This window comes from Hyla sarda, chromosome 1, assembly GCF_029499605.1.
Source record: "Hyla sarda isolate aHylSar1 chromosome 1, aHylSar1.hap1, whole genome shotgun sequence".
NCBI lineage: Eukaryota > Metazoa > Chordata > Amphibia > Anura > Hylidae > Hyla > Hyla sarda.
The window spans coordinates 607,435,431-607,460,162 of NC_079189.1; the positions used below are offsets into that span (position 1 = coordinate 607,435,431).

General features: G+C 44.2%; 2 protein-coding genes across 4 annotated transcripts in view; one reads left to right on the forward strand and one right to left on the reverse strand.

The window, feature by feature from the left end:
• Positions 1 to 14,548, forward strand: part of LOC130297303 (uncharacterized) — a 194,104-nt gene extending 179,556 nt beyond the window's left edge. The window contains exon 2 of the mRNA XM_056549619.1: positions 14,488 to 14,548. The gene's annotated coding sequence lies outside the window, so the exon portion shown is untranslated. The remainder of the gene's footprint in view (positions 1 to 14,487) is intronic.
• LOC130296968 (zinc finger protein OZF-like) overlaps positions 1 to 24,732 on the reverse strand; it is a 71,703-nt gene that overhangs the window by 28,923 nt on the left and 18,048 nt on the right. For 2 of the 3 annotated variants that reach the window (XM_056549084.1, XM_056549094.1), the window contains exon 2: positions 21,638 to 22,139. In XM_056549084.1, the coding sequence (XP_056405059.1) occupies positions 21,638 to 22,136 (499 nt within the window). In that variant the 5' untranslated portion in view covers positions 22,137 to 22,139. Of the gene's footprint in view, positions 1 to 21,637; positions 22,140 to 24,719 lie in introns of all 3 variants that reach the window. The other variant, XM_056549074.1, reaches the window with a different exon arrangement.

A 24,732-nucleotide genomic window follows, 5' to 3' on the forward strand; every position in this document is an offset into this window, starting at 1 on the left:
TCTAGGGTTTCTCATAAATCACAAGAAATCCATCTTAGTTCCAACTCAAAATCTAGAATTTTTGGGTTTCATGATAGACACTCAACTGACCACTTTGAGTCTCCCTTCAAGGAGATTGAAAGTTATTCGGAAAGAAATCTGACAGATTCTTCACAAAGACATTATATCTTTGAGGACAATAGCTCGAATTGAGGGTCTCCTTTCAGCATCCATTCAAGCCATATTTCCTGCTCCTCTTCACTACAGAGCTCTCCAACGCCTGAAAATTTGCCACTTAAGACAAGGCCTTGGTTATTCAGACGAAGTTCCTCTCTCCTCAGAAGCCAAAGAGGAACTTCTTTGGTGGCTCACTCACATAGAGTCTTGGAATGGAAAAGCAATTTTCCATCCGAATCCAGACATTGTCATCGAATCGGATGCGAGTCTTTCCGGATGGGGCGCTCGTTGCAGTTCCCTTTCTACAGGAGGCAAATGGTCTCCTTCAGAGTCCCTCCTTCACATCAATTGTCTGGAACTTCTAGCAGGATTCTTTGCCTTAAAAAGTTTTGCAAAGAATTCCTCCCATTGCTGTATTCTTCTACGTATGGACAACATTTCCGCTGTCCAATACATCAATCATTTGGGAGGCACAACTTCAAAAGTTCTTGCAGATTTTGTCAAAGAATTTTGGCATTTTTGTTTAGACAAGAATATTACCTTGAAAGCGGAATACCTTCCCGGAATTTCCAATTCAGTAGCGGATTGGTATTCTCGTTATTTGACCGATTCCAGCGATTGGAAACTTCATCTTCCAATCGATCAATTCTCTTTGGGGTCCATTACACATAGACCTCTTTGCATCCCGTCTCAACACTCAATTACCTCTCTTTTACAGTTGGCGCCCAGACCCAGAAGCTTTGGGTGTGGACGCCTTCCTGCAATTCTGGCCCAAGAAGACTCTTTACGCCTTTCCTCCCTTCAATCTCATTCCTCGGGTTCTATTTCAAACCTCAATAGAGAAATCCACTCTGGTTCTCATCACTCCGCTATGGCCAACCCAGTCTTGGTTTCCCCAAATTCTTCATCTTCTGATAGATTTTCCCCATCTTCTACCTTCTTTTCAGAATCTTCTTCTGGATCCTCAAGGGAACTTCCACCCTCTGATTCTGTCGGGACAATTGACTCTAGTCGCTTGGTTGATTTCGGGTCACCAAGTTCTAACCTCCAACTTTCAAAATCGGCTCAGGACATCCTATCTGACGCATGGGCCCCAGGTACCAGATCTGCTTACAGATCAGCCTGGAAACTTTGGTCTGATTGGTGCGATAGAAGACATTTGGATCCCTTACAAGCTTCTATATACCACATCTTAAATTTTTTATCTGCCTCTTTTGATGCTGGTAAAGCATACAGAACCATTAATCTTTATCGTTCTGCCATTTCCTCTAAACACGTACCTATCGATTCCATTCCTATTGGTAGACATCCTCTTGTTTGTCAACTACTTAAAAGGTATTCGTTTCCGTAGACCACCTTTACCAAAATATACTTCCACATGGGACGTGAATCTAGTTCTCAATATGTTTATATCCTGGGATGATAATGACTCCCTCTCTTTAAAATTTCTTTCCTTCAAACTCACTACCCTTCTATGTCTTATCTCCGTGAAACGGGTCTCTGATGTCAAATCCCTTGATATATCTCATAGACAATTTACTCCTCAAGGTGTTATCTTTTCTATTTATCGTTGTACCAAAACTAATCTTCAATCTGTTTTCTACCCCTCTTTTCCGCATCACGTAAAACTTTGTGTTGTTCGTTGCCTTAGATCTTACGAACAAAAACTGAATCTCTTAGGAATACTTCCCATTCCCAATTATTAATATCCTTTTGCAAACCTCATGCACCTGTATCCTCTCCTACCCTGGCCAGATGGGTTAAACAAACTTTACACCTTGCTGGTGTCGATACTTCCAAATTTACTGCCCACTCTACTAGAAGTGCTGTTTCCACTAGACTTTTCCAATCTGGTGCTTCTTTATCGGACTTACTGAAAGCTGCCAATTGGTCTTCTGATTCAACCTTTAAAACCTTCTATTTTAGACCTGAATCACATGTTTCCATGTTATTGTTATAATTTATTTTATTTTCTTCCTCTATTGTACTAATTAGAGTTTATAATCTTTATTAATAGCTTTGAACTAGCATAATACGAAGCGTTTTGTTTTGCCTTAAAATTGAGAATTTTCCTATCCTGGGTGACGGAAAATTTGGATTTTAATAAAAACAAAACGCGAGTATTATCCCTCCCAGAACCCATCCCTGTAATTATGTTTTTCTTTCTTTCAGTTCAACAATGATCACTTCATCTTCTCCTGTTATGACGATTTTCATCGATGGAGTTCCTTATTGCATTCCGATTCACATTGGTTTTTCTTGTTCTACGACTACCTGTTACCAATTGTTCCTGTCTACTTCGCAAAGAAGAAGGAAGTTATCTATATGACAGTTATTGATATCTGCTGTACTGTCGCCTGATTGGTCGAGGCCATGATCATCATTCTAGGTTGCATCCTAGTATCCTCATGTTTATTTACACTTTATTTATATAAAAAATTTCTATGATACTTCCATTACTTATATGCTGCTGAGTTTAGTAAAGAAGTTTAAAAGCATAATACGAAGCGTTTTGTTTTTATTAAAATCCAAATTTTCCGTCACCCAGGATAGGAAAATTCTCAATTTCAATGAATTTATTAGAACTCTTACAAGGTTTTTTTCCCTTAAAGAGAAAGCTATGTCCAACTGTGACGCCGAGATATTATGTGCCAAGTTGGATCATAATGAAAGCAATCATTTCTTAAATTCTGGTGAGGGTTTTAGTGCCCAACCCCACCGTTGCTGCTGTGAAACATGTGGACGTGTATAAAAAATCCACTTTTCATCCATAACAGCCAGTTATCTCACTTTGTGGACCTTTTTCTCCAACAATATGTCACCAGATTACGGTACCTGCTTTTCCAAATGTGCAATTTTTCTAAGGATGTGAGTTTTTTGAGTCTAGATGTAAGTGCTTTGTATTCAAATATTTTGGAGAATAAAGGGATTCGTGCAATAAAACATTTTCTTCACATGGATATATTGATTGGTGACACACAATCCCAATTTTTAATCAATTCTATTTTATTCATTTTACGGAATAATGTTTTTACTTTTAATGACTATGTATACAAACAGCAGCAGGGTTGTGCGATGGGGACTCGATTCGCCCCAAGTTACGCAAATTTGTATATGGGGCTCTTCGAGTCCCTGTATATCGCTCAGTCCCGTTGGAATGACACTCATATACTGTTTTATCGTCGTTTTATTGATGACTTGCTAATCATTTGGAATGGTAGTGAGTTAGAGGCACAGGAATTCGTCAAGCACCTTAATACCAACGTTCTGGTTTAGTTTTTACCCCTAATTTTTCTACTAATAATATTGTTTTATAGATTTAGAAATTTTTAAAAATATTAGTACTAATAGCATTCAAACAAAGACACATTTTAAAAAGGTTGATGTCAACAGTTTTTTAAATTTCTCCAGTTGCCATTACCCCAAATGGATTAAAAATATACCATTTGGACAGTACCAAAGAATCACGAAAAATTGTAGCTCTGAGATGGATTTTAAAAATCAGTCGGATCTATTGCGTGCACGTTTCTATGAAAAGGATACCCCCCAAAAATTCTTAACAATGCTTTTAATAAAATGAATAAAATACAACAAATAGATATATTAAACAAGCAAAAGAAAAAGGAAAGAAATGGAAATATACAACTAAATACCTCTGGAAAATTAAATTTAAATCACAAATTATGATTCTTGCACTACTAATATCCGCAATATAATGGCTAAACATTTGCTGGTTTTACTTTTGGACCCAGTTTTAAAGGGAGTGATCCCGAAAAAAACAGCACTTACCTTTCGTCGTGCCAAAACACTGCGTAACCATTTGGCACCTAGTCGTATGAAAAAACGGAAGAATATACTATAGCGTGCTACTCCTGGAAATCCGCCTATCACAGGCACGTTTGCATGTACTAATGCAAGGTGCTTGTGTTGCTCTTGGATACCACGGGAGGGAAAAAAATATTTTTCTCTAAATCTACAAATGAAAAATTTACTTTAAAAACTGTTGCCAATTGGTCATCATCTTATGTAGTATTTTTTATCTCATTTCTATACGTTGGCCGCACTATACAGACTTTGCGGGCAAGGATGAACAAGTATCGTTTTAACATTAATAATAAATTCATGCTTCATAGCCTATCACGCCATGTAATTATTGTACATGGGGGTGATACACAGGGTCTTTGTGCGTTATAGATCTGATACCTGGGGATGTCCCAAATCGGTTACAGCAGTTGATAAATCGGGAATCCTACTGGATTTTTAAAATTAAAACTTTGGTTCCTGAGGGGTTAAATGAGTTGATTGAGAGAACTGTGACGTGACACTTTTTATATATTTTGTAGTTTTTGAAATAAGGATTTTTTTTATGTTTGTATATTTGTGTTTATATATATATATGTGTGTATATACATTTTTTTATATTGTGTATTGATATCATAATTGTTAGTTCTATTCCTGTGCTTTTTTATCCAATTGGGAGTTACCTCCTTTTTTTGTCATCATTTCCGTTTTGTTCATGTGTCTATAAGGTATACCCCTATATATACACCGGCATCTTGATGTAAACTACATGCCTGGTGAAAGGGCCATCCCGGTCCTGAAATGCGTTGCATGTCTAATAAAGTTTGGAAAAGATTACACCTCTTACCTTCACTTCATGCTGTTTGGAGATTCAGCAGCGCAGGAGCAATTCCCAATTAATCCAGTGTGTGTGTTCCAGTTTCCTTGATACGACAGCCTGGCATGGCATACCTGCAGCAGCCAGCCAGCACTGCAATAGTGTGATCTCCATTCCACCTGCTTGAGTGTTGTGCCTCTGTTTGCACAACCGTATAAGGTGAGCATAATACTCACCTATTGTAGAAATTCCTTTTTCGTCTGATGATCATACACATGGAAGCGCTCCTGTTCCTTTATGTTTTCTAGGTATTCCACCTAGAAAACCCAAGAAAACCTACGGACAGGTTTATGGTCAACAGGGCTTCCAATGTTGTTTCTAAGTTGGTCCAGCAGTTTATTCTCAAAAGAGCTTGGGAGAAAGCTGAAAATGACAAATTGTTTTATTCACAATTTTTCCTTCGAGGTAAGTCTCTCCTGTTTCCTCAGCCAGTAGTCCACACTATGGACGCCACAGGTTCCAGCAGGGATGCCCATATGGGGAATTCTTGGGATGGAGGAAATCTGAAAAATGTCTTCAAACTTCATGGAGCTGAAGGTAATCAGCGAGGCATTAATTAATTTCAAGCCCCTGCTTCAGAAACAGGTTAAATTTTTGTCTGAGAAGCTCCCATCATTTTACTATGTGAACAAGCAAGGGGGAACAAGAAGCAAGATTCTCCAGAAACTCTGCCAGCATGATGGATTGGTCAGAACACAATCTTCTCTCAATCACGGCAGTCCATATCAAAGGCTCAGTGAATACTATTGCAAATTGGCTCATCAGGAAGGAGATAATGTGGGAGAATGGGAACCCAACCCGCGAGTATTCAAAATGTTAACAGACAAGTGGCTTTTTCGACGGGCCAGGCGGCATGTTGGCACAGCTTCTGTGCTCTCTGGCCAACTGGAAATAACATCTCAGGTCATTGCACTCTTCGAGGAGGCCATCATACATTTGCGTCCTTCAGCGGGCCGGCTGGCAGATTTTGCACGTTTCTGCATTTGCTGGCGAGCAGGCCAGTGGGGTGTACCGGTGTACCATTATGTCAGCCAATGTGCAGCCGTATCCCGACGGTGGCTGTCTTGAGCATGTGCGAGGGGGTGGTCTTGTTATAAATTACCTGTGCTGCCACTGAGAGCCTGCACTCGTCCCTAGACAGCAGGTCTCTCTCAGATGGCAGAAGTAAGTGGATCGCTCAGTATTCCTTTGGTCATTCTGCCTTTTCCTTTCTTATGTTGGCTCTTTCATTTTTTTTTCTTAAGATGGCCCATTTAGGAAGGAAGGGGTCTAGGAAGTCTAGATGTGTCAGATGCCAGCAACTGCTTCCAGAGGATTGGGATCAGAATGTTTGTAACCTATGCATTACTCCACCATAGACTACTGCTCAGATTGAACCCAGTGCCTTCCTTGGTTGGGTAAAAGATGACTTATGCTCCACCTTCACTGAGATGAAAGCTTCCTTTAAGGGGAAAAAGCGCAAGATCTCCCATAAAGATGTTTCTCCTTCTCCTTCAGCATCTTCCAATGTCCTGTCAGAGCCAGACAGCAGTGAAATTGAAGGAGAAATCTCAGAGGATCTATAGCTCCTCAAAAAGTGCAGAATGTACTGCTAGCGGTCAAGGAGGTCTTGGAGTCCAGTGAGGATGTCTCCGATAAATTGAAAAAAGATCAGCATTTCTACTTTCCTCCTTCTCAAAATAGAGGGTTACCAGCACATCCAATGCATAAAAAATGATTTCAAAAAGCAAAAAAAAAGAAAAAATTCAACTCGGACACTTCTCTCCACTTCTGACCTACAGTATTTCAAGAATGGGAGAACCCACCAAGGGTGGATTCAGCAGCAGCTCGGCTAGCAAGAAAGCCAGTCTTCCCGTCTGATGAATCTACCATGCTGTCAGATCCCATGGAAAGAAAACCTGAATAGATTGCGTAAAAAGACCTACTCGGCAGCAGCAGCCTTCAAAGCGGCAGCAGCCACCTTGCCGGTGGCTAGAGCCCTGCATATTTGGCTGTCAGAGTTATCACAGGATATTGAAGACGGTATTCCACGCAAAGAATTGTTGGAGAATCTCTCAACTTTAAATTCCGCCTCGGAGTTCCTATGCGATGCCCCACTGGACATAAATAAGTTCTCCTCCAGAGCAATTGTCCTATCCAATGCCACCAGAAGATCATTATGGATTTAACACTGGGGAGGAGATGTGCCATCTAAAAATATTTTTTTCCCCTTAAATCCCTTCATGAAGAGAAAGGAGTGGATTTTCCTTACCAGAGGAAAAAACACAGTAAGTCTTATCATGGCCGTTATAGAAGTCCACTGAGAAGAAGGGGGGGAATTTTCATCAGTCTGACAGAAGGTCTCAGTACAAGAAAAAACAACAAACCAGTGCCACAGAGAAGGAGCCCTTCACGCCAAAGAATAAAGACCAAGGATGCCAGGCCTCAGGATCATCTGGTGGGAGCCAGGCTTCAAGCTTTTACAAATATCTGGTCTGCGACATCATCAGATGCCTGGGTAACAAACACTTTAAAAAACAGTCACTAGAACTAAACCTAAGAAACCTACGGACAGGTTTATGGTCAACAGGGCTTCCAATGTTGTTTCTAAGTTGATCCAGCAGTTTATTCTCAAAAGAGCTTGGGAGAAAGTTCCAGACTCTGAAAAGGACAAATGGTTCTATTCACAATTTTTGCCGTCCCAAAGTCCGATGGAGACTGGAGGCTTGTAATAGATCTCTCATTAATGAACAAGTTCTTTCTGAAGAAGAAGTTCAAAATGAAAATCAATCAAATCAGTAGTTCTGGATATTCACCAAAGAGATTACATGGCATTGATCGATCTCCAAGACACATATCTGCACTTACCTGTACGTCCAACTCACAGGAAATGTCTGCAGATCCAAGTGAAGACTCATCATCAGGTGCAGCATCTCATACCCTTCTGTATCACGTCAGCTTTAAGGGTCTTCACCCAAGTGGTGGTCATTTTGGTGGTGCATCTCAGGCTGCACGATATGCATGTAACCCCTTACCTGGACAACTGGTTGTTCAATGCTCCGTCCAAGCATCTCCTCCTCCATTATTTACAAACGGCAATAAAAGTCCTTCAAGAGCACGGCTTCTAGATAAATCACAACAAGTCTCACCTATCTGCTCCAAGAAGAATTCCCTACCTGGGTTTCATCATAGACTCTTGCCAAATGCTTCTGTTCCTGTCTGGAGAGATAATTTTGCCATTGCCATCACTTTTTGGGATTGTTAACCTCAACAACCGAAGCAGTTCTGTGGGCGAAAGCTCATATCAAAACACTGCAGACCCACATCCTGCCACAGTGGGACAAGTCGCAGGAGGAGCTGGATTCAACCACCTTTATTCCATAAAAAATTGAGATGGATCTGAGGTGGTGGATAGAGTCATCTAGTTTCCTTCGAGGCAAGTCTCTTCTGTTTCCTCAGCCAGTAGTCCACACTACGGATGCCTCAGGTTCCAGCAGGGATGCCCATATGGGGGATTCTTGGGATGGAGGAAATCTGAAAAATTTCTTCAAACTTCATGGAGCTCAGGGTGATCAGCGAGGCATTAATTCATTTCAAGCCCCTGCTTCAGAAATAGATAAAAGTTTTGTCTGACAACCTCTCATCCTTTTTTTTTTTTTTTTTTTTTTAAATCAAGTAGTTTTTATTGAAAATTTTTTCAAGGTATAACAACACACAAAGAAAAACATTTACACAATATAGCCCGATAGTGCTATATTGTGCCCAACCCTTTAATTGCTGTACCTGTGAAGCCAAAAAGTAAATCCAAGGACTGGGAACAGACAAACCTCCCGCCTCTTTACCATGCTGTAGCATTTCTAAGCGAATTCTCGCTGATTTGCCATTCCAGATGAGCACTCTATATAGGGATTGGATCCGACGAAAATAAGTCACCGGAATCCAAACCGGAGTATTATGAAGAATATACAAAAACTAAGGCATAAGAACCATTTTAACTAAATTCAACCTCCCCACCATTGACAGGGGCAACCTACGCCAAGCAGATACCTTCTGGGAACTACGATCCAGCAACGGAACCAAATTCAACCGGATATACTCCGTAGGGGAAGCTGTTATATGTACACCTAAGTATTTGAACTGAGAGACAACAGGTAAGCCCACCTCAGTAAGAACAGACATAGACGGGAGAGGGTCCAGGGGGAGCAAAGCAGACTTATCCCAGTTAATAGCCAATGCGGAGGAACTACCATACGTTCTAATTAAAGTCATTAGAGGGGGCAGAGAGTTTGCCACATCACCAAGGAACAGAAGCATGTCATCAGCATAAAGAGCAATACGCTCTTCTAGCTCCCCATAACAGAAACCCCTGAATACCACAGAAGATCGAACTAAGACCGCCAATGGTTCATAGCTATAGCGAACAAGAAAGGGGAGTTAAGGGACATCCCTGGCAGGTACCACGCCCCAACGGGAAAGGTGAAGATAATAAACCATTAACCCTTATGCGGGCGCTAGGGGCAGCATACAGTAACTGAGCCCATGTAATAAATCTATCCCCGAAACCCATCTTACGCATCACACTCCATAAGAAACCCCACTCGACACTGTCAAAAGCTTTGGCAGCATCGACTCAGAGCACTGCCCTACAAACCGCCCGGTATCTCCCATCCTTTTACTATGTGAACAAGCAAAGAGGGACAAGAAGCAAGATTCTCCAGAAACTCTGCCAGCATGATGGATTGGTCAGAACATAATCTCCTCTCAATCACCACAGTCCATATGAAAGGCTCAGTGAATACTATTGTAAATTGGCTCATCAGGAAGAAGATAATGCCGGAGAATGGGAACTCAACCCGCGAGTATTCAAAATGATAACAGACAAGTGGGGGTCTCCCGTCCCTGGATGTAATGGTGACTCAGGAAAACAAGAAACTGCCCTTTTTTTTTTCATTTTGCTCCCTGTCTCGAGTGGGTCATTCAGTGGCCATAAACAGCCTGTCTATAGTATAGAAGATGATCTTCATTAATGCCTTTCCTCCTCTTCTGTTGATTCTGAGGCTTCTCAGGAAGGTGATAGACATCTTGCTGTTCTGGCCTCATTGGGCCTGATTTCAGCTTGTGTGGGAAGCATCAAAAGGGGATAATGTGATGTTTCCTTTGGTCAAAGATCTTCTTTAAGCGGGCCTCTTCCATCCAGATCTGGTATCCCTGAAATTGAGCGCTCTGCCTTAAGCAACCATGGGTTTTCCCAAGAGGTCATTAATACTCTGTTGGCATCTAGGAAGCCCTCCACTATGAAGGTCTATGCTAGAGTTTGGTAACTGCATTTCTCCTGGTGTTCCAGATATGACAAGAATCTGGGAGATACCCCGTCTCTCTTGCTCTTTTTTCAGAAAGAATTTTATAAAGGTCTCAAGTCTAATACCCTTAAGGTTCAGGTAACAGCTATCAATGCCTATCTGGAAGGAAATCTGAAAAAAAGCAAAAAGGAAGACCGGCGGGAAGGCGCCTAGTGTGATACAATTGGTGACAGGTAGGGGGGTAGTAGAAGAATAGGTAATGGGTGCTCACCTTGAGCGAGCAAAAAACCTTGCATATAAACCCACAATGGGGTTAGTAGTATAGAAGCTGGTACACCGGATGCAGCTGCTGGGCCCAGGGTACAGGACAGGACTGGCCAGTCCTGGAGGAATATACAGTAGAGAGGAAGGAAAAAACCCTTTCAAAGGGCGCTGCTGTCGTCCGGGCGTGAGACTGTAGAGCTGCGGCCTGAACTCCCCGCCGGCTCCCGGCACCGGCGGGGAGTTCAGGCCGCAGCTCTACAGTCTCACGCCCGGACGACAGCAGCGCCCTTTGAAAGGGTTTTTTCCTGCCTCTCTACTGTACATCTGGAAGGAAAACTTTCTTGTTCATTGATGGGTTCCAGATTCTTCAGGACAATAGGAAGACTGAGGCCCAGCTATCACCATCCTCTTCCATCCTGGGATCTTCTGTTGGTGTGGAAAGATAGGGGATAAGATGTATAATCACAGGGTTTCCCCTGCTGGGGACCCCCGTGATCTCAGGGCAGCACCCGGCATTCTGTGCCAGGCACTGCCTTTGAGATGGGGACGTGACGTCACAGGTATGCCTCCTGGTGACATCACGCCACACCCTCCATCCATGTCTATGGGATGGGGGGCATGACAGCCGTGCAAAATTATAAATCAATATTCCACAGCAGCAGAGTTACATTCATTTCAATAGAATTTTGCCCTCGGATTCCGGCATCCACAAAAACTTTGAACCTGTTCGATGTTTTTGCATATTCCGCTTGAAAATGCATTAAGGTCTATGAGACTACGCATTCCGAGCAGTCCTGTCGCCGGGATTGGCGCTCCCCTGTCTGTGGAATGTCTGCACGGAAAATTTCCGTCTGAACATAGCCTTACAAAGAAATAACAAAGGGAATGTCCCGCACAGTTGCATTATATGAGGTGGATGTAGTCAAGCTGACTTTGCCACGTACGTGTTTTTTTTTTTTTTTTTTTTTTTTTAAGCACTATGGGGAAGAATTATTAAAACCTATGTAGACGCAAAGTGGAGCAGTTGCCCAGGAAACCAATCAGATTGCTTCTCTGAAAGATGCCACCTGGTTGCCGTTTGATAAGTCTCCCCCTTTGCATCTGTGTTGACAAATTCAGCTCAGCTATATCAGATTTTTATGTGCCTTCCTGACTGACATTTCTTTAGGTCCTTGCATGCAGTTTATCGCACAGGCTAAAAGTAGGGATCGACCGATTATCGGTATGGCCGATATTAACAGACGATAGTCACGATTTTGGGCATTATCGGTATCGGCAATTACCGATAATTACCGATTTTTCTCCCACGGTATGGATTTTTGCCCATACCACTATACCGGTTGGGCCCCTAGCCCACCCTCCGAGTCAATAAAAAAAATTAAACTTACCCGTAATGGGGGTGGTCCGGGCCATCCATCCTTCCTTCCTGTAGTGTCCATTCCGGGTGGAGGGCGAACCGGTCCGGGCTGTCCTTCTCCGGGGGTCCTCTTCTCCACTCCGGCCAGGCTCCGGTCTAGTACGCTGCATGGACGCCGCTACGCCAGGTGCGTCGCTGCGCAGCGGCGTCTATGCAGCTTTACTAGGCCGGGGCCTTCCCGGAGTGAAGAAGAGGACCCCCGGAGAAGAAGGACAGCCCGGAATGGTTCACCCTCCACTCGGAATGCCGCCGGACCCTACAGGAAGGATGGATGGCCCGGACCACCCTCCCCGGACGGTCCCTGCAGCAACTGGGAAGGTGAGTCAGGGTTCTGGGATGGACAGGGGTCTGTATAATATACTATACCTACAGTAGGCCCTCCAGCTGTTGAGGCCCTCCAGCTGTTGCAAAACTACAACTCCCAGCATGCCCGGACAGCCGTTGGCTGTCCGGGCATGCTGGGAGTAGTAGTTTTGCAACAGCTGGAGGCACCCCTAGGCGCGGTGCAGCGGGGGGAGCGGTGGCGGTGATAGGTCTCAGGACCCCCGGACAGGCAGGGGGAGAGAAGCGGGTGGTGGCGGCGGTCTACGGCACCGCAAAAGCCACTGTAGCAGGGGGATAAATAGCCGATAACTTATACCGGAATATCGGTATAAGTAATCGGCTATCGGCCCTAACCTCCACCGATTATCGGTATCGGCCCTAAAAAAACGATATCGGTCGATCCCTAGCTAAAAGGATGTCCATCAAGGGTGAAAGTATATGTAGTAGATATAGCAGAGCCAGATGTGTCTGCACAGATGTACTGTGCGGCAAAAAGTCATCTTAGTGGACAAATGGCTCAGTCAGGGTTACAAGCAGAGATCTGGTATGGAGACCGCCTGCTATGTACAGGTAGATGAGTAACATACTACAACAGTGTTTCCCAACCAGGGTGCCTCCAGCTGTTGCAAAACTACAACTCCCAGCATGCTCGGAGAGCAAAGGGCTGTCCGAGCATGCTGGGAGTTGTAGTTTTGCAACATTAAAAACCGCTCTTCTAGGCACAGTGACTATTAGTGCACCACTTGCATTATCTCAGGAATTAGGGATGTCCCAATACCAATACTAGTATCGGTTTCGGGGCCGATACCCGGCATTTGCATGGACTCGTTTAATGCCCCCGATACCATGTCCGATACCTGCAGCAGTGCGGCCTGGCTCCTCTGCCCCGTTCTCCCTTTCTCCCGACCGCATCATGTTGTCCTATGGAGGAGCATGTGACACACACGTAACTCCACCTCCTCCCCTGCGCCCAGCGTAACGCCACGGAGGAAGCAGAGTGACGTGGGTGTCAAATGCTCCTCCATAGGAAGCCATGATGCGGACGGGAGAAAGGGAGAACGGGGCAGCGGAACGGCAACACCCGAGGACAGCCGCAGGTGAGCGCTGTCTACAAGGAGTGGGCCTGCTGTCTACAAGGGAGAGCACTGTCTACAAGAAGGGGCGCTGTCTACAAGGGGGAGCCTGCTGTCTACAAGGGGGACAAGAGGGGGTGCTGTCTACAAGGGAGGGGGGCCTGCTGTCTACAAGGGGGGCCTGCTGTCTACAAGGATGGGGCCTGCTGTCTACAAGGGCGGGGCTGCGGTCTACAGGGGGGGGGGGGCTGCTACTAATGTCTGCAGGGGGGCTGCTGCTAATGTGGGCACCTATCTATACTACCTACAAGGGGATGCTACCTACCATTAAAGGAGTAGTCCAGTGGTGACCCAGTGGTGAACAACTTATCCCCTATTCTAAGGATAGGGGATAAGTTGCAGATCGCGGGGGGTCCGACCGCTGGGGCTCCCTGCGATCTCCTGTACGGAGCCCCGACAGCCCGCGGGAAGGGGGTGTGTCGACCTTCGCACGAAGCGGCGGCCGACACGCCCCCTATATACAACTCTATGGCAGAGCCGAAGCGCTGCCTTCGGCAATCTCCGGCTCTGCCATAGAGATGTATTGAGGGGGCTTGTCGGCCGCCGCTTCGTGCAGGGGTCGACACCCGCTATCTGGCCGGAGAGCCTGGCCCCCATACAGAGAGATCGCAGGGGGCCCCAGCGGTCGGACCCCCCGCGATCTCAAACTTATCCCCTATCCTTAGGATAGGGGATACGTTTTTCACCACTGGACTACCCCTTTAAGTGTTTGGATTAGTTCTGACAGCGGATGCCAGGAACCCCGCTTTCAGATTTACTTACTGTTCTATCTGCTGAGCAATTTGCTATCACCAACGATTGCTACTGTATTTAGTGAATCCATTCCCTATCAAATTAACTGCGTCACTTTAACATTCAGCTGCTTGAACTTTGTTTGCAACACGAGACTCTCTGTGCTGCGACATATGAGATACAGTGATCCCTCAACTTACAATGGCATCAACATACAATAGTTTCAACATACAATGGTCTTTTCTGGACCATTGTAACTTGAAACCAGACTCAACATACAATGCTATGGAATCTGCGAAACGTGTCAATGGCTGGAAGAACCAACCAATCAGAATGTATATTTCACTGGTAAAACCCCTGTATCCCTAAAGTGCATGCACTGACTGGTGTCTGGTAGCGCCCCCTACAGTACAGGGAGGTATTACATGTTCAGTACTCTTTACCTGTATTTCTGAAGTGTATGCACTGACTGATGTCTGGTAGCACCCCCTACAGTACAGGGAGGTATTACATGTTCCGTACTCTTTACCTGTATTACTGAAGTGCATACACTGACTGGTGTCTGGTAGCGCCCCCTACAGTACAGGGAGGTATTACATGTTCTGTACTACTCTTTACCTGTATTACTGAAGTGTATGCACTGACTGGTGACTGGTCGCGCCCCCTACAGTACAGGGAGGTACTACATGTTCTGTGCTCTTTACCTGTGTTACTGAAGTGTATGCACTGACTGGTGTCTGGTAGCGCCCCCTACAGTACAAGGAGGTATTACATGTTCCGTACTCTTTACCTGTATTACTGAAGTGCATACACTGACTGGTGTCTGGTAGCGCCCCCTACAGTACAGAGAGGTATTACATGTTATGTACTCTTTACCTGTATTACTGAAGTGTATGCACTGACTGATGTCTGGTAGCGCCCCCTACAGTACAGGGAGGTATTACATGTTCTGTACTACTCTTTACCTGTATTACTGAAGTGTATGCACTGACTGGTGTCTGGTCGCGCCCCATACAGTACAGGGAGGTATTACATGTTCTGTGCTCTTTACCTGTGTTACTGAAGTGTATGCACTGACTGGTGTCTGGTAGCGCCCCCTACAGTACAGGGAGGTATTACATGTTCTGTACTCTTTACCTGTGCCAGGGTTAGCTGCTCCTTTGGACACCAGATGAGGGCGACTCCATTTTCCTTTTTTTTAGGACACTGTGTTCTGTACAGGACCCTGAAGAAGCTTCTGTCCTCTACATAGACCAGTGTTTCCTAACCAGGGCGCCTCCAGCTGTTGCAAACCTACAACTCTCAGCATGCTGGGAGTTGTAGGTTTGCAACATCTGGAGGCGCCCTTGTTGGGAAACACTGAAATAGACCGTGATTTACAGCTCCCAGCAGATCTTTCTTACTTTTATATGGAAGGACTTGCTTTATCTATATCTACTTATAGTTATCTACTTATTATTCTTTAATCCTCACTTTTTCCTATTTTTAGATGACATTTTGGTGGTTTCAGAACCAATTACCAGGTTTCCATAGAGTTCTGGTCTCAACATACAATGGTCGTCCTGGAACCAATTAATATTGTAACTTGAGGGACCACTGTACATTGTTGCAGACCCCAATTGAACTGTCCCTCTTATATGAGACTTACTGTGCTGCTACCTATGAAATATATTGTTGCAGATCACAAGTGAACTGTTGCTGAATTTCTAATCACTATATATGAACTTATGCCGATCAGAATTTGATTGATTCACATAGATGCAATTCTTTTAAAATTTTTAACCCATATCTAATTCTTCTTATTTTTATTATCACATTGATTTAACTACCGTATTTATCGGCGTATAACACGCACTGGCATATAACACGCACCCTCATTTTAACAGGGAAATTTAAGTAAAAAAGATAAAATGTAAAATAAATGACTTGGACTAAATGCCACATCATCCCCCCCAACTTTGTTTTCTTCTGCACCTCAGTTTGGTCCTGTCCCCTCCAGTGCCACATCATTCCTTCCCATTTATCAGTTCCTATGCCACATTTAACCCCTCTCATCGCCACCCCCCATGTCTCATCATCCCCCCATGTCTCATCATTTCCCCCGGTCATAGACCACCACTAGCCATACAGACATTAAGCCTTTAGTGCCTCCCCCCAACATCATTTCCCCCTGTCTCATCATCCTCCCCCCACCCTGTCTCATCATGTCCCCCATCATTCCCCCCTCATTATCTCCCCACCCTGTCTCATCATGTCCCCATCATTCGTCCCTCATTATTCCCCCCCACCCTGTCTCATCATGTCCCTCATCATTCCCCCCACCCTGTCTCATCATCCCCCCCTCATCATTTCCCCCCATCATCCCCCCTGTCTCTTCCCCCCCATCATTCTCCCCCCTCATCATTTCCCCGTCTCATCATCCCCCCATCATTCCCCCCTCCTCATCATTTCCCGGTCTCATCATCCCCCCCCATCATGTTCCTCCTATGGCATCCAGTGGTCTTCAACCTGCGGACCTCCAGATGTTGCAAAACTACAACTCCCAGCATGCCCGGACAGCCAACTGCTGTCCGGGCATGCTGGGAGATGTAGTTTTGCAACATCTGGAGGTCTACAGGTTGAAGACCACTCTTCCCCTTTCCTTACTTGCCTGTGCTTCAGCTGTCTTGCGGGGTCAGTGAATCAGATGAGTTACGGCCTCTCCCGGCTTCTCTGCGCGGCATCAGGGATGTCACTTTTCGGCGGAGACTACAGGAAATGAAAAGTAACCTGAGTGATGCCGGGAGAGGACGTAACTCATCTGCTTCACTGCCTGCAAGACCCTCCGCCTGACCTGACCTGCCAAAGCGCAGACAGGTAAGGAAAATAAACCGGAAAGAGGGAATGATGAGGGAGGTGGAGGGAGGGGGAATGAAGTAAAAGTAAAAGTGAAAGTGAAACACTTGTTTTCTCCTGCACTATCCACAGGTGCTGGGGGATAGTTCGGGAGATGCTGATTAAAAGGTAGAGCAGATCCGGACAAGGTAGGGCTCATTTTAATCAGCGTCTCCCGCACTATCCACATCACCAGTACCTGTGGATAGTGCGGGAGAAAACATGTGACAGAGCGGGGAGGAGGCGCCACTGGTCACTGATTTAAAGTGACCGCGGCCGTGCTGCTAATACTTAACAAGCAGACGCTGCTGCGGCCGCTTTAAATCAGTGACCAGAAGACTTATCGGCGTATAACACACAGGCAGACTTTTTGCCTTAAATTTAAGTTTTAAAAGTGCGTGTTATACGCCGATAAATACGGTATATTGTGTAATACAACTTCTAAGTCCCATGCAAGGGCCCTGCTGGGACTGTGAATTTCAGTAATTATCTATAATAAATTAGTATTTTATGTATCTGGATCATCTTTCTTTCTATATCTTGCCTTTACATATACCTTGAGGACTGGTTCTTAGTTGAATTATCAACTATTCTACACAATTATATTCTACTTTAACACAGTGGTAAATTTCGTTGATACTTGCATCCTTGTGGGAAAAATCCCATAATTTCATGAAAATTTTTAACATTTTGCATTTTTCTAACTTTGAAACTTGCTTGTAAGGAAAATGGATATTAAAAATAAATGATATATTGAAATGATATATTGATTCACATATACAATATGTCCACTTTATGTTTGCATCATAAAGTTGACATGTTTTTACTTTTGGAAGACATCAGAGGGCTTCAAAGTTCGGCAGCAATTTTCCAATTTTTCACAATATTTTCTAAATCTGAATTTTTCAGGGACCAGTTCAGTTTTGAAGTGGATTTGAAGGGTCTTCATATTAGAAATACCCCATAAATGACCCCATTATAAAAACTCCACCCCTCAAAGTATTCAAAATGACATTCAGTAAGTGTGTTAACCCTTTAGGTGTTTCACAGGAATAGCAGCAAGGTGAAGGAGAAAATTCAAAATCTTCATTTTTTACACTCGCATGTTCTTGTAGACCCAGTTTTTGAAATTTTACAAGGGGTAAAAGGAGAAAAAGCCCCCCAAGATTTGTAACCCAATTTCTCTTGAGTAAGGAAATACCTAACATGTGGATGTAAACTGCTCTGTGGGTGCACTACAAGGCTCAGAAGGGAAGGAGCGACAACGGGATTTTGGAGAGTGAGTTTTTTTTTAATGGTTTTTGGGGGGCATGTTACATTTAGGAAGCCTCTATGGTGCCAGAACAGCAAAAAACAACAACAACAAACAACAACATGGCATACTATTTTGGAAACTACACCCCTCAACAGGGCCGGATTAACATAGGGGCGGATGGAGCGGCAGCTCCAGGCCCCTGCGTTAAAATAGGCCCAGCGGCCGGCACAAACAGCCCGCACAGACCGACCGGCGCCTGCAACAATCAAGCCTCAAACTCCCGTCCCTACCCAATGTGGGGAGCCTGCTTCCTATCCAATGTGGGGAGCCTGCTTCCTACCCAATGTGGGGAGCCTGCTTCCTACCCAATGTGGGGAGCCTGCTTCCTACCCAATGTGGGGAGCCTGCTTCCTACCCAATGTGGGGAGCCTGCTTCCTACCCAATGTGGGGAGCCTGCTTCCTACCCAATGTGGGGAGCCTGCTACCTGCCCAATGTGGGGAACCTGCTACTGCCCAATGTGGGGAACCTGCTACTGCCCAATGTGGGGAACCTGCTACTGCCCAATGTGGGGAACCTGCTACTGCCCAATGTGGGGAACCTGCTACTGCCCAATGTGGGGAACCTGCTACTGCCCAATGTGGGGAACCTGCTACTGCCCAATGTGGGTAACCTGCTACTGCCCAATGTGGGGAACCTGCTACTGCCCAATGTGGGGAACCTGCTACTACCCAATGTGGGGAACCTGCTACTACGTAATGTGGGGAACCTGTTTCTACCTAATGTGGGGAGCCTGCTACTACCTAATATGGGGAGCCTGCTACTACGTAATGTGGGGAAACTGCTACCTACCTAATGTGGGGAACATGCTACCTACCTTATGTGGGGAACATGCTACCTACCTAATGGAGGAACATGCTACCTACCTAATGTGGGGAAACCGCTACCTTCCTAATGTGGGTAAACTGCTGCCTGTCTAATGCCCCCCCCCCCCCCCAGAAGTAGCACCCCCCATCATCCATAAGCTCATGCTATTACCACACAGGGGTAGGGGGAATGGGGGGGGGGGGGGTTGCTGGTAGATCATGGGGGTGCTACTTCTGGTGTGGGGTGTTGCTGGTGGATAATGAGGGGCGCATGATGGGGCATTATATGTAAGGGACGCATGATGCGGGCATTATATGTAAGGGGCGCATGCGGCCCAGCCACTCCCAGCTGCTACCTCCAGTGGCCCCCAGATAATTTGAGTTTGAGACCCCTGCTCTATCACCTCCGTGCTGCCAGTGGCAGATCCAAGGGGGGGGGGGCAAGGGGGCAATATTCGTGAGGGGCACATGTCATTGGGCATTTTATGTGAGGGACACATGACAGAAGAGAAGAAGTCACATTTGGCTTTTGGAAAGCAAATTTTGCTGAAATGGTTTTTGGGGGCATGTCCCATTTAGGAAGCCCCTATGGTGCCAGAACAGGAAAGAAAAAAAAAAACACATGGCATACTATTTTGGAGACTACACCCCTCAAGGAATGTAAAAAGGGGTACAGTGAAAATGAAAACTTTTATTTTTTTCACTAAAATGCTGGTGTTACCCAAAATTTTTCATTTTCAAAAGGGGTAATTGGAGAAAAAGCCTCCCAAAATTTGGCCTTCAATTTCCGACACATTCTCTTGCCAAAAGCCCAATAGCGCTCCTTTTCTGAGATTGTAGTGCGTCCGAAGAGCACTTTACATCCACATATGGGGTTACAAATTTTGAGGGTCTTTTTCCTATTACCCCTTGTGAAAATAAAAAAATTAGGGTAACTCCAGCATTTTAGTGAAAAAAAAAATGTTCTTTCATTTTCACATCCAAATTTAATGAAAATTCGTCAAACAACTGTGGGGTGTTAGGGCTCACAATACCCCTTGTTACATTCCATGAGGGGTGTAGTTTCCAAAATGGGGTCACATGAGGGTATTTATTGTTTTGCGTTTATGTCAGAACCGCTGTAAAATCAGTAGCCCCCTACTTTACCTTTTTATAAGAGGTAAAAGGAGAAAAAGCCCCCCAAAATATGTAGTGCAATTTCTCCCGAGTACGGAAATACCCCATATGTGGCCCTAAGCTGTTTCCTTGAAATAAGACAGGGCTCTGAAGTGAGAGAGCACCATGCACATTTGAGGCCTAAATTGGGGATTTGAATCCGCCACAAAAATACCCTACAGCAGTTTTTCCCAAACAGGGTGTCTCCAGCTGTTGCAAAACTCCCAGCATGCCTTGAAAGTCAGTGGCTGTCCGGCAATACGGGGAGTTGTTGTTTTTCAACCGCTGGAGGCTCCGTTTTGTGCCGTACAAGAGTTTTTTTTATTTTTTATTATGGGGACACACACACACACACACACACTGTGTAGGGGAATATGTATATGTAGTGTTTTACTTATTATTTTGTGTAGTGTAGTGTAGTGTTTTTAGGGTACATTCACACGGGCGGGTGTACAGTGAGTTTCTCGCTGGGAGTTTGAGCTGCGTCGGAAAATTTGACGCATCTCAAACTTGCAGCAGAAAACTCACTGTAAACCCGTCCATGTGAATGTACCCTGGCAAACCTCCAGCTGTTGCAAAACTACAACTCCCAGCAGAACATACATGCTGGGAGTTGTAGTTATGCAACAGCTGGAGGCACATTGGTTGCGAAACACTGAGAGTTTGTTACTTAACTCAGTGTTTCACAATCAGTGTGCCTCCAGCTGTTGCAAAACTACAACTCCCAGCATTTACAGTCTCTCAGTGCATGCTGGGAGTTGTATTTTTGCAACAGCTGGAGGCATATTGGTTGCAAAACACTGAGTTAGGTAACAAACTCGGTTTCCAATGTGTCTCCAGCTCTTGCAAAACTGCAACAATCAGCATGCATTGACAGTCGAAGGGTATGCTGAAAGTTGTAGTTTTGCAACAGCTGGAGGCACACTGCTACAACTTCCAGCATGCCCTTTGGTAGTCTGTGCATGTTGGGAGTTGTAGTTATGCAACAGCTGGATGCACACTTTTTCATAGAAAAAATGTGCCTCCAGCTGTTGCATAACTACAACCCCCAGCATACAAAGACTACCAGAGGTCATGCTGGGAGTTGTAGTTGGACCTCTAGCTGTTGAAAACTACAACTCCCAGCATGCCCTTTGGCTTTGCATGCCGAGAGTTATTGCTAAGGAACAGCAGGAGGTGAACAGGCCTCAACTCCTGCTGTATCCTGATGCCGGGACCGCCACCGCTGCTGCCACCGATCCTGCTGCTCGTGTCGCCGCCACCGCACAGAGGGGACCCCCTCCGGAACAGGGCAAGGGAGGAGACCCCCGGTCTCAGGACCCCCCCAGGGGTTTGCATGGGGTGCCTGCATACCCATACGCCCTCAGTCCTTAAGGACTTTAAAACGGGGGCGTATGGAAATGCCCAGCATCCTTAAGGGGATAAAGAATTCTACACACAAATATAGCAGCCGGTGACTGAGTAGAATTTGTGACTCTTCTCTGCATTTAGTGGTTACTACTCACCTGGACGGTTACCTGTAGGAATGTCCTCCTTATACTGCTCATCACCGCTCACATCTGTCTCTTCTTCCTTTATGTCTGTAGCCTTCATATAGATCAGATCTTTCCCAGCAGGAATGTCCGCCATATACTGCTCATTACCTCTCACATCTGTCTCTTCTTCTTCTTCTTCTTCTTCCTTTATGTCTGTAGCCGTCATATATATCAGATCTTTCCCAGCAGGAATGTCCTCCTTATACTGCTCATCACTGCTCACATCTGTCTCTTCTTCTTCTTCCTTTATGTCTGTAGCATTAATATAGATCAGATCTTTCCCAGCAGGAATGTCCTCCTTATACTGCTCATCACCGCTCACATCTGTCTCTTCTTCTTCTTCCTTTATGTCTGTAGCATTAATATAGATCAGATCTTTCCCTGCAGGAATGTCCTCCTTATACTGCTCATCACTGCTCACATCTGTCTCTGGAGCTTTAATATTGTTCATATCTTCTCCCTGATTCATGAACTGAGAAAGAAATATTGTAAAAGTCACCGGACAGTAGGAGAAGTCATGTGGAAGGTTTTATATGAGCAGAAAAGATAGTCGCACCAAATAGATGTTAAAATTTTGAATCCCACCCCTGGAATGACCTATTAGTGAGGGGTTAAAGCCGTCAATATATACATTCATACACATAATATATATATATATATATATATATATATATATACACACACACACACACAGATCAGATTCAGGGCGCTGGCACCTTGCAAATTGGACTGGTTAGGTAGTGCTGCATTATTTTGGGATATATCTGCGGTCATGGCAACCAAGTGTAACAACCCAAACACCTTATCCTATGCATTAAGCAAAGTGCCATGAAATGTAGGGAAAATATGACTACAGAGGCAAAGATCAAACATGTAGGATAGTTATACATACACAACATCTGAACCTCAAGAATAATCCCTCATATAACAAGATGTTGAAACTACTGACATTCACCCATGTGGACTGAGATGTCGCGGGAGCAACAATAAATGACACCAACAAAGCTTTCCAAAAACACATGTGGTAATATGAGGCACCGCGGGCGCTGGCCTAACCTGTGTGGTAGTATGACCTGACATGGCCATGAGATACAACCATAAGTAGATTGGGACATGATACAAAGTAATGGCCGCCTGCAATAATGTCATTGTGACCCCGGGAGAGGGTGACCCTGGAATATCAGGTGGAAACTCTGTGAGTAACCAACCTGTCCTGTAGGACCCGCACCCCACAGAAGATCTACCAGGTGACCAAAGGGTTACTTATACCTGATAATACACACACACATATATATATATATACACCCACACCCCACAGAAGATCTACCAGGTGACCAAAGGGTTACTTATACCTGATAATACACACATATATATATATATATACACCCACACCCCACAGAAGATCTACCAGGTGACCAAAGGGTTACTTATACCTGATAATACACACACACACACATATATATATATACCCACACCCCGCAGAAGATCTACCAGGTGACCAAAGGGTTACTTATACCTGATAATACACATATATATATATATATATATATATATATATATATATATATGTGTATTATCAGGTATAAGTAACCCTTTGGTCACCTGGTAGATCTTCTGCGGGGTGTGGGTATATATATATATATGTGTGTGTAGAGGGTAGGCAGCACAACCACGTATTCTAGAAATCTTGGGGTGCAGGCAAGGATAGCAGTCCCAATCGCAGACGGCTCGAATAATCCAAGATGCAGAAAATATAGCAGCACACCCAGTAGTAAAGTGCAAAAATTGGGATTTATTGACCCATATCAAATGCGACGTTTCGACGGCATCCCGCCATCTTTTTCAAGCATGATACACAGGTTACAACATCCACATTATATCAGGTGTGTAATTAACAAACAATCAAGTATAAAAAGTGTTATAAAAAGTGATCAAACATACAATCATAAGGATAAAGTGTATATAAAATATAAAACATATGAGTGACAAACCAATACAATCATGACATAAATATATATTAAATACAAACTGTATAAAATAAGTGTATATCGATATCCCTAGACCAAAGTCCACAGGTGCGCCAAATCGGCAGTGAATTAAAAACAATTAAAAACATGAATTCTACCTTGAGACAGATCCACATACTCCTGAATGCCCATAGACGCCATAACGGCGTTGTTCACTTCCGCATCGGTATCCAGCAGTCATGTGATCATCACCTGATCACACACACATCACATGGGCTTCACCGGCTTCAGCCAGCCGGTTCGGCGCATGCGCACATACTGTTGTATATCGTGCAGAGTATTAATATACAGTAGTAAAGGTTCTAGAGGTGATGATTTCGAGAATTAATAATCTAAATACCATATATAAGACTCTCGCCAATGTCAATGCACACATTGCTGTGAGCTCCTGCGTCCTCCCCAACACTGTGGAAAACGCATGTAAACCGCAACACAATGTGTACAGGGACATAACTATGTAGATTAGTAAGAATTAATGAAGGAATTATTGAAAAAACAATTTATTATGTTAGTTTAATTAGTGAACAAATATGGGTGGGTTTCCGACACGTCCCACCGAAAAACCGGTAGAACGTGTCGAAAACGCGTCCACCCCTGGGAAGTGTAAAACAAAAAAGGGTAAATAAATGTGAAAAAATGAATGAATGTGAAAAAATAAATAAAAATTATGGGAATATTTTATAACCCAGTGTTCATGAGTGTAAAAAATAATACGGTAATGATAATAGTAATATAAAAATATAAAAATATAAAAATAATAGTAATGAAGAAATAAAAATAAAAATTTAAAAATTAATGCGATATCTCGCTGATGTGAAAACACATCGTGAACCATAGATAAATATTGTATCAGAATGGTGTGCAAATAATGATCCTAACAATTTTGTGTAAAGGATCAAGAAAAATAGTGTCACGGTAATGTTATATTTATCTAAAATTTATTATAGACTTATTGGGTATCCCCTCTAACTATTAGTCAGAGGATATATACATATATAGTATACAGTAGTGAAATCAATCATCACCATTTTGAAACAA